Genomic DNA, 16,856 nt, shown 5'->3' on the forward strand with positions numbered 1-16,856 from the left:
TTTTTATACTCTTGCAACATGTTTCTACTGATTATAATAATTTTGTTCACCTAACAAGTGATACGTATAATATCACCTAACCACTAAGCGAAATAAGTATGGGGTCATATATACATACATATATTTAGAAATAATCAGAATGGCATGAAATGTTGAAATCCGGTAGACCCTCTGTCCGTCCATGCAAGCTCTAACTTGAATAAAAACTAAGATATGTTGATGAAACTTGCTACTCATGTTCCTTAGCAAAAAAGTAAGGCAGAGTTCGTAGATGGGAGTAATCGGCCACGTCCACAAAACGCCATTAACAGAAAACACCGCAAACGTATAAAAAACCATAACTACACACCAAAATAAGATATAGAAACTCTAAGTTGACACAGGCAATCGCAGTAGCTAAGACATCTATAACATATAAAAAAAATAAAAAAAGTGGTCGTGGTCACGACCTGCCATAGGTCTCCTAGACTGCTGAAACTACAATAGCTACTCATTTTATTTACTCATTTTCTCATAATAAATCTCCTAAGCACACCTAAAGACGCTGTGAAAAAGGTTCAAATCGGAAGGTAACCCCATACCGTCCCACTCCCATATAACGGTATTGTTAAAAACTACTAAAAGTGTGATAAATCAATAACTAAATACGCTAGAGCCATTTACAGCCAAGATGGGGAGCTTTATGGGAACCGGGGTAACAATTCTCTTTTAAGTGAAATCACATATCTCGGTAACAGACTAAATGATTTCGACTAAATTCCGACGTGACATTCCTCTCACTTTCTCGCTCATCACAATGCGAAAATGAGCGAAATCTGACAACAACCACGCCTACTTCGCATATAGCATAATTACATTCATTCATTTCATTATTTTACTTTCCAGTGCACAAATCAAGAAGCAATTAATATGACCGAATGAAACTTTGGACTAATAACTCTTATAAAGTATGCGCCTTATGACCAAAAATTGTTCAAACCCAACCAAAAATGTTAAAGCTCCCAAGTATCGGAAATGTAGACTATAGGATCTATAGTTGGCTTTCGACTGAAAATATCGGTGAAGTATGGGATATACAATTAAAATTCAGAGAAAATTCTCTCGTGATAAAATTATCTCTGTGTATTAAAAATGTGTTGAATAGGGTCAATACATCCCTGATCCCCTGTATACCTAATATAAAAACTTTCGAACGTCCGGGTAACTTTACACCGCATATATCGGTCAATCTCAATGAAAATGAAAGAGCATATTTCAGTCATAACAGTATATCTTTATATCTAAAATGGATACAATTGTATAAAAACTTTACCTAGCCCCTATATAACTAATATGAGTATTTTCGAACATCTGGTTGACTTTACATAATATAACAGGTGATTGTATGTGAGGCACTTTAATGACATCCAGGGAACATTTTTTTAGTATGTGGCATGTTAATACTATGTGTCAATGGCAAAAATACATAAAATCGTGTCAAAACTACCGCCAACTTCCATATTTTCCTGAAGGAATTTCTCGGGCTTTGATTCTTGCATATTGCAAAAACATAAAATATTTGGTTACACCCGACACCGTTCCTTTCTTGTTTATATTTAAAATATTAAAAAGAAACGCTTATATCTATTAAAAAGTGAAAAACCTTACATTTTCAATTAAAAAATCCCACGTCAAAATATTAGATTTTTTTTAAGTCAGTATTCTTCATGTTTCTTAAAGTCTCTACTTTCTGTTGATATAAAAAATATGTGCACTACTATAGTAATTTTTTTCAGAAAATGCAAAAATGCTTAACTAAACAGATGATATTTTGAAATAATAGATTGATTAAGGCATTTTATGAAAAACATGAAACAAATTAATTTCGAAGCACCGAAGCTATACAAATACAAAAAATTGCTTAGAAGAATTTGGTTACATTATTTAAACTCATTAAAATTCCATGAAAATATCTTTCCAAATGAAAAAGAAAATTACCATACAATACCATACCATTTGACCCCGATCATTTATAGTAGCTTGTATGGCCATTAGCTATAGTGGTCCGATATAGGCGAATCCGACGAATGAGCAGCTTCTTGGGAAGAAAAGAACATGTGCAAATTTTCAGGACTATATCTTAAAAACTGAAGTACCAAAAAGCAGTTCTAAATCGTTTTTTTTTTCAAAGTATCCGCCTACTCTCTTGTACTAATTCCTACTGATAACTTTGTTGTTGGTTTTACATGTAATTTTTTTTGACTAGAACTGGTTTCACAATTTTTACTTTGTGGGTGCATTTAACATTTTATTCTTGTTAAAATTATGAAATACAAGTTTTATTTCAGACAAATGAGGTCATATTTTAAGCTTTGATATGCCAAATAACCAAAACTTCTAACTACCTTATTAAAAAGATACTTTTTACCAAGTAAATGTCTAAGTAAACCTATAAGCCAAGTAAGACGTGATCTGATTTCCTTAAATTAATACAAAATCTCGTTTCAAAGCATTTCAGTGCACCATTTTGCGGTTTCAGCAACGTTCTTACTGCCACCATTTGCTGTCTAAAGCTTGACAGGAATTATAGCCACGCTATACTTTACCTGAATCGAGCAAAGTGACCAAACCGAAGACACGTAAATTTGTGCATATTCATGTCGCTACGGATTATACCACAAGTAGGAGCATATATATACGTACATATTTTATGTATTTGCCTTCGCCTTCATTCAGCGCTTTTGTTCAAACAATTATATGTACTTTTTTGGCTCCGATCGGGCAATGGAAGTGCTCGCACACGAAAGCTTATGAAAGTGAGTAAAGATATATCAAAACACGCTAGAATCCTCCTATTATTAAACACACATGTATGTATGTATATGTATGTATGTATGCACAAGTGAGTATATTTGGACCCTACTTTGGACATATGTGCTTGTACATACAAACATGCATATTTATATGTCTGAATCTAGATATATGTACATACATATGGTTGAATGTAGATATATGCCATTCATTTTGCTGTTCTTTAGTTGGCATCAGCTTTTGACGGTAGTTGTTGTATCGTTGTAATGTTGTTGTTGGTGACAATGGTGGTCGAGGCGTAGCGAAGTGGTTGAGGCACTCAGAGGAAATAATTACATGATTGAGGTACGAATAGCAACCACTTTTTACAAGTGCCCTGCTTTTTGTTGCTTTTCAGCGAGCTCAGTTCAGTTCTTCGCTGTTCATGTCATTATTGTTGTTACTTGGTGTATGTAACATATGTACATATGTACATGTGCACGTCAATGGTGGACAAGCAGGCAATCCAAAAGCGCACATCCGCCGTAACCGTGTTGGCTGCACCGTTCAAGATGACGAAATTGTCGGCCATAAGTACATAATATGTATGTATATACTTAAGTATATATATAGTTCCATATACAAAAGTATCCATGAGAGCGCTATGCTCCGTGTCTCGGACATGGTGTGTCAGCGGTTGTTATATGCTTGTATGCTACCGACCGACCAACCGACCGCCGGACACTTCGATCGCATGACAGAGCGCGCTTTTTAAGAATTCATGATAAAAACACAATCGGACCACAACAAAGGCACCACATAAAAAACCTATGCGCTTATAAACATACATATATACATACATACAAATGTATGTACAAATCTTCACAACAACAACAACAAAAGCAGCATGCAGTAGCAATTGTTGTCGGGCCGGGAACGACATTGACGTGTTTAGCTTTTAGTTTGTTGTTGGCGTTTTGCTTTCGTCGCTTTTTTTCGTATGACCGTCGTGTAGCGTTGTTGTGCTTAGCGCTGACGCCGACTATGGCGCTGGTGATGGCGATGGCGACGTTGATGGCAATGGCTACGGGCAATTATTGTATCATTTGTTGTAGGGCACAACTTCTGAGTGAGCGGCTTGGCACGGCATGTTGTGTTCGTAGATTCGCGCCGATATTGCCAGGGCTCGTATGTGAAGTTTTGTTGTTGCTAACGATTTTATTCTTTATTCTTAATCTTGCCACCAATACAATGTTGTTGTCTTGTTTTTATTGTTCGATAATTTTTTTAGATGTTATAACATGTTATGTATGTACTTAAGTATGTATGTATGTATGTACTTGAGTGTGTATGTGCAGGTACGTAGTAGCTAGTTGTGTTTGTAAATGCATTATTGCCATGAATCGCAATTTTTTTATAAGTTTTATACTAAACAAATAGATGCAGCTTAGATAATTGTTTACGCCCCTGCCCTTCACTTCTTTCCATTGATTAAACATTAGGCGCAATTTTTTGGATGAATATATGATATAATAAAGACAGTTATTATTTTTAATATATTTTAGTATTTTTAATATATTTTAGTGAACATGACATCTCTCGCGAGTCTGTTCGAATGATTTTATGCCAAAAGCACATGAAATATCATCGGTCAACCACCGCATCCGTATTGACTTGATGTGATTTTTTGTTGTTCCCCAAACTGAAATTACCGCCTCGTGGAACCCGTTTTCAATCGATCGAAGAGATAAAACAAAATTCACTGAAGGAGCTAAAGGCCACTCCGAAAAGTGCTTATGAAAAGTGTTTCGAGGACTGGAAAAATCGTTGGCTTTAAAGGTTACATGGGTTTACGGGTTTCAAAAAATCAACATATTTTATTATCTTATTAAAGTCTACAATACCTTTAGAATATTGTCCTATGTTTTCAAGTCTCGGAGATACAGCCTTAGGAACTTGTGCGCTAGAGGCTAGCTAGGCCAAGTGCGCTGTCTCTAAACGCGTTTTCTTGAAACTGTGTTTTTGAAGTCCCTTTGCAAGGTTTCTTGGGAACTACTCAACCAATGTTCATGAAATTTGACACAAGTATTTAAGATACAATTTTAAAGACTTGAAGGAAGGATTTTTTTTTCCGATTATAACTATTTAAAAAAAATGTCGCGAAATTTTCACTGAAATTTTAATTTTTGCCAAAAATGTCTGCCAAAAATCCAATTTTTAGTTTTTATTCCTTCGTCCAAGTTCTATGTAAGTTAAGGTTGTAACCGAATCATGTATTTTTTCACTTTAGACGATCCTGTAAAGATATCCTGCCAACGCGGGCGCATCTTTTTTTCTGTTGGTTACCGGAAATTACATCGCAATGGCGGAGTTTAAAATATTTTTTTCCAAAAATTTCACAATTTTTTTGTTAACAGTGTATGTTTGTAAAAATAAAAAAATCTTATAAAATATTTATTTTTTTATGTGAGAAAAAATTGTTGAAAAAGACTGTTTTTTACCCGACGAAACGCATGTAACCCCTTAATGATTATTGCATAGAAAATCCCACTCTTTGAATTTCCATTATAATTTATTACTAATTATTTTTATCGCAAGTGACCAAACATGCGAGTTCCTCACTCTGTCGGCGGCTATACAAATCGGAAGCGCAGCATGCATTGCAATGTAAGAAATAAATTAAGAAACTCTTTCTCTCTCTCTTAAAAACTAGTAGGCAAGCTTCGAAGACTGCCCAAGAATACTATTTATATACACACTTTCACTAAATGTAATTTTTTCGGAAATAAAATTTTTTTTTTCGGAAATAAAAAGGCTAAGGCTTTTATTTATTGCTAACGAAAAGACCAAGAAGCATTTTTGAACAGCCTTAGGTTTATATTTTCCTTTACGCCGACCAAAAAGTAAATAAATAAAACGCAGAAAATGTGAAAAACAAGACGAAAATTAAAAATTGATTATATCAAGCGCAGTTAAGTCACTTTTCCCTACACTCGCCAGTTATATAAACTGAAAAATTTGTGAAAGGTTTGCGCAAGTGCTCGAACTGAAATGGGTGTTATAGCCGCCCCTGAGTACGCGCTGTAAAATGCTTTATTGTTTCTTGCATTCCACACAAATTTACTTCAGCCCACAAATGAGTAAGTAAAAACTGCAAGAGACAGGCCAATTCGCGCAAAACGAATGCAAATTATTTATTATTTTCTATAGACAAAAGATATACTAAGTTAAGTGCACATTTGTTGTTGCCAATTGGTTGCTTATATTAAATAATCAAGTGTACTTACTTATAGCGTTATCGGCTGCAAAAGAGAAGAAAATGAGTTAATTTAAAATATAATATATATTTATGTATGTGTGCTTGAATAATAATATTTATATTTATACTATTAAAATATATATTTTTGTATTCTTAAAAATAATTCCGCAGCCTAAAAGCAATGCAAACTAGTTACTTTTATGTTAGCTCGCTCGCAGCTATTAATAACCAAGCGCACTAAAATTATCACCAACACTCTTCGAAGGCGGAGTGAAGCTGCACCCACGCCTTCAGTGTCTACGACTTTCTTATCTGCAACATTTCGAAGTGCTGCTGAAATCAATAAATTTTGTGTTTTATAGAGTCTCACACCTCTCAGCAATCAGTGCGTAGCGCTATCGAATTGCCATTGCCGAAACACAAGTAGATGCAGCCATAAAATTTACAATTTTTTAAGACACCTCTGTAGAAAGTTTATGGTATTGAAAGGTGTAAGTGCTTTAACTTGATACTTTAGTGGGAACTCTAAGAAGGTACTGGTTACTTTGCAGTTTCAATGTAGTTGAAGGAATTTAATGATTATTGGTTATTTTTGTTTACGGATGGAGATAAGCAAAGTCAGATGATGCATACATATACTTTAAAGACTTATGTATGTGCCAAGTTATAGAAGATTATTTTCAGAGACGAAGAGCATCCTGAAGAGATTCAAGAGCTACCATCGATCCACATTTCTTCAAAAATGAGGCCGATGAGAATGTAACTGTCAATGGCGACCGCAATCGTGATAACCGGCTTTTTGATGCCTGAAATTGAAGCTCGTGAGCTTGGTAACTTTTGGTTTCCACAAGACGACCCAACTCGCGACACATCGCACCAATCAATGGATTTATTAAGAGAACATATCGGTGAGCAGATGATTTCACGTTTTGGGCCGGTTGAATAGCCACCAAGATCGTGTGATATCACATCGTTAGAGTTTTTCCTGAGGGAATATGTAAAGTCTATGCGCACAAGCTCGCTCTGATTCAGTCTTTGGAGCAAAACATCACACATGTCATTCGCTAATTACCAGTCAAAATGCTCCAACGAGTCATGGAAAATCAGACTGAACAGATGTGCCATCTGAGACGTTGCCACGGCCAACATTTTAAAGAGACAATCTTCAAAAAAATAAATGACAAAGTATGTTCTTTTGAATGATAATAAACCTTTTAATCCTTTAATTTTGAAATTTCTGTGTTTTTCATTGAACATTTGTATTTTTCCGATATTATATCAAAATAAGGAGAACAAATAAATATTTTAAATAAAAAAAAAAATACATTTGGTGCGTAAGAAAGTAAATTTACACCAAATGTCATAAAAGAAAACAATTTTTTTTATAAAAACGCAAAAACTTGGTTTTTTTGAATTTTTCACATAAATTTTGAGGTTATCTGGAAAAAGTCTGCCCACAAGAATAAAAGCTCATTTCATTACCTACAACATTTCCATATAACTTCTTGCTAATGGACACGTAGTTTTGCCGGAAATCCGTTTTTAACCCTTAATAATTAAAGCAAGCTCCTCCCCATCCCTTTCTACACCACAGATCGCCCGTAAATTATTTTTCCTAAATATTTATTAGATACTTTATCTTTCGTTTGAGATGGATAGCATCCTACTATGTATTTTTATTTTTTTTTGGTTTTTTTAATTATCTACCCTGCTCTATGAGGCATCAAAATATTAATGATGCTATAGATTTACATATATTAAAATTTTAGTAACATTTACTAACAGTTAATACATATCCAAATGGACTTACTTATCGACCCGAGCTTATAACTTTTTACGCTAACTATTCTATATATTTCTATATGTATTGTTTATGATTATACATGTATAGCTTTACTCATGTACTCGTATGTATGTATATTTATGTATGTACATACATCACGCAGGTGGCGCTATGCACTTTTTTCTAAGGCAACTCGCTCAGCTATTCTGCATATTCCACTTGGCGAACGCACACAAATAAGTACATGTTGCAACCGCAAGCACCGTTAATATTCTTGTGTTAGATAAACATAGAGTAGCAGAGAATGGCAGTGTGAAGAAAAACGAATTTCCGTTTTTCCTGTCGTTTCAGCAAAGGTTTCCTTGGCGGAAGCGTTGCCGTTTGAGGGTGAAACATAAATTCCGTTGGCGCAAGGTAAACGAGCAGTCGTGGAAAATCTTTAAAGAGCAGCAGAACTGTCAAGGGCGTAGTAAGAAAGTTTTTGGAAAGGGACCTTGGTAATTTTTAATTTTTTTAGATGATTTTTGAATTTCTATTTGGAGAAATGTACGATATAAGTACATATAGAACTGAAGTAGTTAACTGTTAACTAACTTTTGGATATTTGCGAATTTTTGATATTTCAAGGGAAGGGGGGTGAGATTATATGTTTAGTTTATTTCGATTTAAAAATTTGTGAAATTAATTTGAAGTTCCTTAAATCGAGTTATTCCAGGCATATTAAGACCACATCATATATTTGCTTTAAATTCGACTGTAATATTTAATAATTTCATCCAAAAATTGCGAAAAAATCCACATCGTTAAATACACGGTAGAGTATTCAAAATTAAATTGATGTTGGTATATATTTCAAAAATGTTTTTCAATCCAAACTAGTAGACGCTCGAGTCTTTACATCAAATTTTAAAGTACTTCAAAGAGCAAACTATCACGCGCTACTCACATTGTCCCTTAACCCTTTCTTAACTCAAGTTTTGTGTATACCCTCCACACACATGTAGCATACATATGTATATAACTAAGTTTATCGACAAAAGTTTCTTGAAGAAGCGCACAAATTGTTCACTGAAAGTTTTACGATCTCCGGCCTTTGAGTGGAAAATCATTAACCCAAGACACGGATACAATTTTCCGTCACAGATATGTGTAAATCTTTGTACATATGTCCATACAACGACGTGAATCGAAAACTTGGACAAGTGCACTGGTCAGTCATGTCTTTACTCCAAAATGTTTACGTGAAGTTTATGAAAATTTAGCTACAGCCCACAAAAACTGGCCTTTTTGGCAAGAATATGATGCAGAAACTATCGAAAAGTTTTTGGTTAGTAGTTCATATATAAACCTCTTAGTTTTTGTAAGTTAAAGCAAACTCAAGTAAATACGAAGAAGTGTGTGCTTAAAAAGCTATGGAATTTTCGGGCACGTGGTATGGGTGTCGATGACGGTGTCGTTGTGTGGTCGACATGACGCTGTCTGTCAGTCTGGCAACTACAACATTATTTGCACAAAAACGGAAATCAAATTTACTGTCGGAGGCGCTGAAGTGAAATATCATGAGTAATCAGCCATAGTATAAAAACGAAAGCAAGACCTCCATGCGCCTCCCACACAGAGAGAGCGTGAGTGAAAATCATGCTAATGGAAATAATAGTGTCTGCTGGCAAAATTATAAACGCAGCAATAATAATGAAGGGTAATCTGTGGTTGGGATTGATATTTGAATTTGGCCAAGGAAGTGAAATAAATTCGCCGAATGATTAGCAACTATTTCAGCTTATTTATTAACCAACAAAATGTGTGGCGTGAGGATAAAACCGTGACTGGATAGTTATGGTTCTAGTTATGGTTAAAGGATTGGTTAAAACTTTGGTTAACGTTTTGGTTAAATTTTTGGTTAAAGTTTTGGTTAAAGTTTGTTTAAAGTTTTGGTTAAAGTTATGGTTAAAGTTTTCGTTAAAGATTAGGTTAATGTTTTGGTAAAAATTTAGTTAACGTTTTGTTTAAAGTTTGGGTTAAAGTTTGGGTTAAAGTTTTAATTACGATTTTAGTTAAAGTTATGGTTAAAGTATGGTTAAAGTTTTGGTTATATTTCGGTTAAAGGTTTAGTTCAAATTTTGGTTAGAGTTTTGGTTAAATTTTTGGTTAAAGTTTTCGTTACAGTTTTGAATAAAGTATGGTTTAAAGTTTTGGTTAAAGTTTTGGTTAAAATTTTGGTTAAAGTTTTAGTTAAAATTTTAGTTAAAGTTTTGGTTAGAGTTTTGGTTAAAGTTGTGGTTATAGTTTCGGTTAAAGTTTTAGTTAAAATTTTAGTTAAAGTTTTGGTTAAAGTTTTGGTTAAAATTTTGGTTAAAGTTATGGTTAAAGTATGGTTAAAGTTTGTTTAAAGTTTTGGTTAAAGTTATGGTTAAAGTTTTCGTTAAAGATTAGGTTAATGTTTTGGTTAAATGAAAACTAGAAGAAGAAATTCTGCTAAAAATATTCAAGAATTTAATTGAAGTAAACGCTCTTAACTAAATTATTTCGCAGAAACAGCAATATTTAAAAGAAATATTAGTGTATGTAAGTGTGCATGTGTAGGTGACGCATTTTTTGTTTTTTTCTCATTTAACGCTCCTTACACACAATGCTTCTTCGTTTATTATCGAATGTGCCGTTGACTGGCAGTGGGTGTGTCCATGCCTTTCATTCATTCTGACAGTTCCTCCACCCACTCGCCGCCATGGCGTGCGTTCTTCTAAACAAAACGAAATGGCACATTCGCTCGGTGGGTTGGTGTGCCCGCCAAGTGCCTTAAAGCATTTAAAGGTAAAAACTGATACCCGCATGAAATATGTATGTGCAAATGTTTGTCTGTATGCTGAGAATATATTATGTATTAGAAACTTGTATATAAGCGCAGTATGTATGTTTTTGCGTTAAACCAGCACTTGTAGGACAATTGTACGAGGCACTCCGCCTTGTTTTCCGGGGTCGTGGGTTCAAGTTATCGACGTATACGGCGTGTTACATGCGAATTGGTCACAGAGTGCTGAATATTTTGTGGCGCCAAGTGTACCATGTTAAACAACACACACCTACAAATATTTTTTCAGACGTCACGTGGGTTACGGAGCCAAATGTGGATACACAAAAATGCGAAAAAAGCGAGAAAAATTGTTAACTTCAGTTGCACCTTGCCTATAAAGACATAAAAGAACTTTCTCTTGTTTCGAATCAGTCAGGTCAGGCTGCTTTAGACTACAGTATTCCGATCTGTACAATTTGTTCGGAGATAGTTTCGTTGTCTTTATAGCAGTGCTTATCTTTACAGAGCTGCAAATTGGTTATTCACTTTTCCAACAGAATTAAACAATTTCCTAACACCTTTCCTTCCCTCTTATAACCCCTAAAATTTAACCCTTTCAAACAGTCAAGTCCTTTTCTGGTATATTACCAGTTATTAAAACGCTAATACCTCCTATGCTTATATAAAATATTTGTCATGAATAAATACATATAATTACACGCGATGATTGAATGACCTTGCAACTGTCAAGTCCCTAGATGATGAGATGTTAGAATCACTTGTCATTTTTAAACACGTTTTCAGAATTTCGAATGGCACTTTTAACTAATATAGTTATTATGTCCGCCCATTACAAACAATTACTATGTAATGACGTTAATGATCATGGCTATAAATATAACAACAATAATAATAGCAAACACGGCGGAAAAATGTTTGCCTTTTGTGCAATTAGATTATGAAAAATACGCAATAAATACTATAATTAAGGAATTTCCATAATATGTGGACAGAATATCAATTCAACGCAAACGAAGCGCTGCGCTCCGGTGCGGGAACGCAAAGTGTGAAAAGAGTTTGCACTAAACTCCCGTGAATGCAGCTATTAACACACCCAATGGCTGACTACTAGCCGAGCGATGATGGCGGAATGACATTCACGGGGAGGCGGTAGAAATTTTGAACCGTGTTGATATACAAAATTTTAATAATGAAATATAAATACAGTTTATCCTATTACATGCGAATATGATCGATATGAAAGTGTCATTTATGAAGCGGAGCGGGGGTCAGGGGGGAGGTAAGCTAAACTTCATGCATGAACGCAGATAGAAATTGTAATCGGGCTTTTAAAAACCACAAACATTATATTACTTGAAATATACAACTGTACGTAAATTTCTATGTACAGTTGTGAGGAAATTTTTAGCAGTAATTGAAATAAAGTTATTTGCCACTTCACGTTGATGAATTCTATCTATACCCTGTTCAAAATTTATATAATTTTGAAACTCTTACACTTAAATTAAAGTTTTTCTTTGATTTAAACGCGTCTCTCTCTCTCTAAAAATCGTTTTCAGATAATAAGAAATTTCCGAAACGACTATACAGCTGCTATATATATTTCTGCCTAATATGAAAATATTGATATTTACGTGAGTACCTGCAGGTAACGTTTTTTCTGACCTCACGGTGCATTTAAAAGCACATATGTAGATCACACGGTCGATTGCCCCTTTAGGTTTAAACACAGTCATCGCGAATCTCATCATCAGTTGAACACCATATTTCGTCACTTGAATTTCAAAGATTTTTCATTAGAAGGAATCTTTCAAAGTCTGCGTATCGTATTTTTTCAAGCATTTATTATAGCACTATTTCTGGCACGAAGCCTATGCTGAAATTTGAGCGATTGTCAAAAAATAGCCATCTTACCACAGACCTTGCCCTTTTTTACTGGCTATTTTCATGATAATAATTTCGATTTTTATGCAGTGGGAGAAATGCATAGGCATGCCTCTGAAGTCGACTACGGAATCATGACATTTGACATTTTCGAAATTAATCAGATTATTTAAACGATATTAAGATTGGTAAAGGCACATCATAAAAAAAGAACCCACAAAAACAAACAACGGCTTTGGGATATAAATCGGCCTTATTTCCTGTGAATACATTCGATCCCATTATCTATGGACTCGATGTCTCTTACATAGCCATACAAAGACGCTTGCAGAAGTCAGACGCTGAACCCAAACTTACTATATTCGTACGAAGTGTATCCATCGTTGCTGGCTTGTGAAAAATGATCGAACGAAAATGTGGCCACACAGCAAATAATCTAACGGCGTCAAATCGCACGTAAGATAACACGTTCACCAAACTTGGTTTTCAATAAATCGACCGAGATTCGCTTTTAGCTTGTGGCCCCGTCCTGTTGGAACCACATATTGTCCAAGTCCATATTCCAATGCGAAATGTCTGATTGCAACCTGGCAACGATCTTGATCAGTCACAAGAAATACGGCCCATTGGCACCACCAGCCCACAAAATGCACAAACCGTGAATTTTTTTGGGATGCAATGGTGACTCATGAATTACGTGTGGATTGCTGCACTTCTTTGACAAAATACGAAAAATTTTTTTAGACGCTCGATTATTGATCTGAAGACGATTATGGGCATATAAATTGGAATGAGCTTTTAAGTGAGTCCACTGACTCCGAATTTCTCATGCCCTTTTACAACTTCAAATACTCGTATAGTTTTACAAATGAGAAATACTAAAGAGAAAATCCTGAAATAGTGAAAAATATGGCGGTCTTTAAACAACTGTCCCTATCGCCTACTTTTGTAGCGTCCCTAAAAATCCGTTAGTTCCAACTATTCTATCGAATTACAAAAGATGGATTCCGAGAATTCCTATATGTTGTTAACCGAGTAATTCTCCCTATTAGTCATGAACAGTCCCAGATTCCGGAGTAAAGCCTTTGAGAACTCTTCAAAACTTTGAATGTTGAAATATACTAAATTTTAAATATGTTTGACGAAATTCTATGTGAGTTTCTATTTTCAGTTTTGCTATATGTACTAACCCTTTACATAAAGTGCTAATGATTTGCGCAATACTGTACGCTTATAAAAACATGAAATCCGCGCAAAAAATTAAACGCTAAAAGAGTGTAATTCGTGTGCATTTGAATTCAATAAACGTTTTAAAACGCGGGATGTAAAAACAATTACAATTGTACAAGCTATTACAGTTACGGAGCGTGCATAATAACAGCGATTAAAATATTTGTTGCAATGTAATAAATTGTATAAAAAAAAAATATTTAATAATAAATAACGGCCGCAACATCAGGGTGGCGTTATTGAATATTTTATGCGCAATATGCGCGTCTATACATATTTCAATATTATATAACAATATGCACGATGAAATGAGCTCAAAAATACAAATCATTTGCAAATCGTGCAGGGGAAGCGTTGAGCAACACGTCAACCAATTGCAAATCCAATAACTGAATAGACTGCTGTATATGCAGACGATTTGTTTTTAATATTTTTAAATGAATTTCGCAAAACGTTTAAGCACCTACCAACACATGCAAATACACGCTGCCCTCCGCCTCGGCAATTGCGGGTGCAGCTGCTTGACTTGGCGTTGGTGAGTGGTTGGTTGGCGCACACACCCGTTTCCGTATTGCAAATTTGCATTGAAAAATAATTTGTCAACACATTAAAGGCATGCCAGGGCGACCAACAACTGATGGTGTCGAGCGGTGAGTATGATTCCGCCGCTGGGAGTGCTAACCGTAGCGCCATAACCGTGCATTTTTTCTCCCCGCGGATGAATTTTATTTTTGCTGTCATTGCTGATGTCGCCGCCTCGCAACGTCGCGTTTTCTTCACAGTCAACAACTGCTGCGTTTAATGTGTTTTCGATGCAAATGAAATTTTATCGCACTTTTGTTTTTAATAAGACTTATAAGTGCCAAAAGACAATTTAAAGTTTTCTTTTTGAATGCGATAGCGACAGCGACAGCAGAAAAATGCTTTAAATATGTTTTTGTTCAAAGAACACTGCTGCCAAGCACAGCTATTGGATGTAGCTAATATCGATTTTCAAGCATTATTTTCCTCTGGATTTGAGAACTACCTAACCCTTTTGCATTACAAGAGTTTAGTTTATTGTATTATCATTAAAGAAAACTTATACGTTAGGATGGTACGGTTTAGATAAGTTGTCAACGAGGTCATCCAACAGTAGACCCAGGAAGCGTGCTGTTTCGATGGGGTCAGACCATAGGGAGAGGAGTAACAGAAGTGTGGGAACTCGTTGCACGATGGACATACATATATTGGATATGTCAGGGTCGATTCTGGATAAGTAGGAGTTTAACTTGCTACCGTATCCAGAACGTAGCTGTGCAAAGATCATTCTCGATACGAAATATTGTGCCAACCAACCAATCAGCAACCAAGCAGCTACCGGTCCGTAACGAAACTCGACAATTTAAATGGAAACGGATCGACCATATTTTGCGAAGATCTCACGAAGAAATTACCAGAAAAGCGCTTGACTGGTATCCTCATGGAAGTCGAAGACGCAGGAGACCAGTAATACACAGTGAAAGCATAAGAGCAGCACTATGGCAAAAAACGTATATACATGCGAGGTTTGACAATTAAGTAATGAGACTGATTTTATTGTCGCGCTTGTGGTAAACCTGTGACCTTGAAATTCCCTTTCTCTTTTTTCGGCATCCCTCCCCTCTCCATTGATATATGTACCATCGCTCTAGCTTGTTTAGTTCGCCTGCTGCGTCAAGTTGAGTAGACGTGTGTTTGTAGTGCTCGTCACGAAAATGGAAAAACGAAATCAAGAGCAACGCGTCGCGATAAAATTTTGCGCCAGATTGGGCGAAACAGCTTCGGAAACGTACGCTAAAATTGTAAGAGTGTATGGTGATAGTGCTCTTAGACGTGCCCAAAACTCACAATGGTTGACTCCGCGCGCCCCCCGCCCGAAAAAAGCTCGCATGAGCAAGTCGAAGGTGAAAACGATGTTTATTGCCGTTTTCGATAGCCGTGGAATCGTCCACAAAGAATCCGTTCCACCGTAGAAAACTGTGAATCAAGTCTACTCGCCAAGTACTCGAAAGATTGTGAAAACGAGTCAACAGGGTGCGCACAGACATCGCTCGTAACTGGATCCTTCATCACGACAACGCGACATGCCACACCGCCCCCAGCGTGTCCCAGTATTTGGCCTCTAAAGGGATTGCCGTGTTTTAACAGCCATCTTATTCGCCCGACATGTCACCCTGTGACTTTTTTTGTTTCCTAAAACAAAATCGGTGGTCAAAGGAACCCATTTTAAGTCGATTAAGGACATCCCAGTCGAAGCGTTCCAGAAATGTTACGAAGCATGGAAAACGCGCTGGAATCGCTGTATAGCTGCCCAAGGGGACTACTTTGAAGGGGATGGCAGAGTTGTAGAATAATTTTCAAATATACGGATTTTATGGAATCAGTCTCATTTCTTAATTGTCATACCTCGTATACATATATGTATCAATAATAGGTCATTTGAAAAGTCCCCGACATAAAAATTTAAAATAATTGAGGTTTTGCACTGTGACCTATATTCTATTGTACCCTTTGAAACAGAAATGGCAACACTAGAGTTAAATCCATGGTTGGTTAGCCCTAATCTGCAAAAAGATCCTCTAAAAAATTTGACAGCTGACGAAACATTTGTTTGTGACTTTTGTTATTGTGAAAAAATGGATAAAAAGGAATTCCGCGTGTTGATAAAATATTGCTTTTTTAAGGAGAAAAATTACAGTTGAAGCGAAAACTGGGCTTGATAACGAGTTTCCGGACACCGTCCCAGGAAAATCAAACACGAAGGTTATTTGCTAAGAGGGTGAATACACTGGACACCCAAAAGAGGTTATTACCAACAAAAACATGAAGAAAGTCCTCAAAATACTTTTGGATGACCGTAAAACGAAGTTGTTAGAGATAGCAGGCGCTTTAAAGATATCAACTGGACGTGTATATCACATCATTCACGTATATTAGGGAATGAGAAAGCCCAGTGCAAAGTGCGTGCCATGCAAGCTCAGTTTTAATCAAAAGTAATGACGAGTTGATGATCCGAAGCAGTGCTTGGAGATGTTCAAGCATAATAAACATTAGTTTATGCTTCGATATGTGACAATGATGGAACATGGCTCGATCAA

The 16,856-nt window shown here is 35.8% G+C and overlaps 1 protein-coding gene across 5 annotated transcripts in view; it reads right to left on the bottom strand.

Moving 5' to 3' along the window:
- LOC105222628 (homeotic protein proboscipedia) overlaps positions 1-16,856 on the bottom strand; it is an 83,406-nt gene that overhangs the window by 41,797 nt on the left and 24,753 nt on the right. For all 5 annotated transcript variants that reach the window (XM_049448155.1, XM_049448152.1, XM_049448153.1 and 2 more), the window contains exon 3: positions 6,057-6,071. In XM_049448155.1, coding sequence (XP_049304112.1) covers positions 6,057-6,071 — 15 coding nt within the window. The remainder of the gene's footprint in view (positions 1-6,056; positions 6,072-16,856) is intronic.

Source organism: Bactrocera dorsalis, chromosome 2 (genome assembly GCF_023373825.1).
Source record: "Bactrocera dorsalis isolate Fly_Bdor chromosome 2, ASM2337382v1, whole genome shotgun sequence".
NCBI classification, from domain to species: domain Eukaryota; kingdom Metazoa; phylum Arthropoda; class Insecta; order Diptera; family Tephritidae; genus Bactrocera; species Bactrocera dorsalis.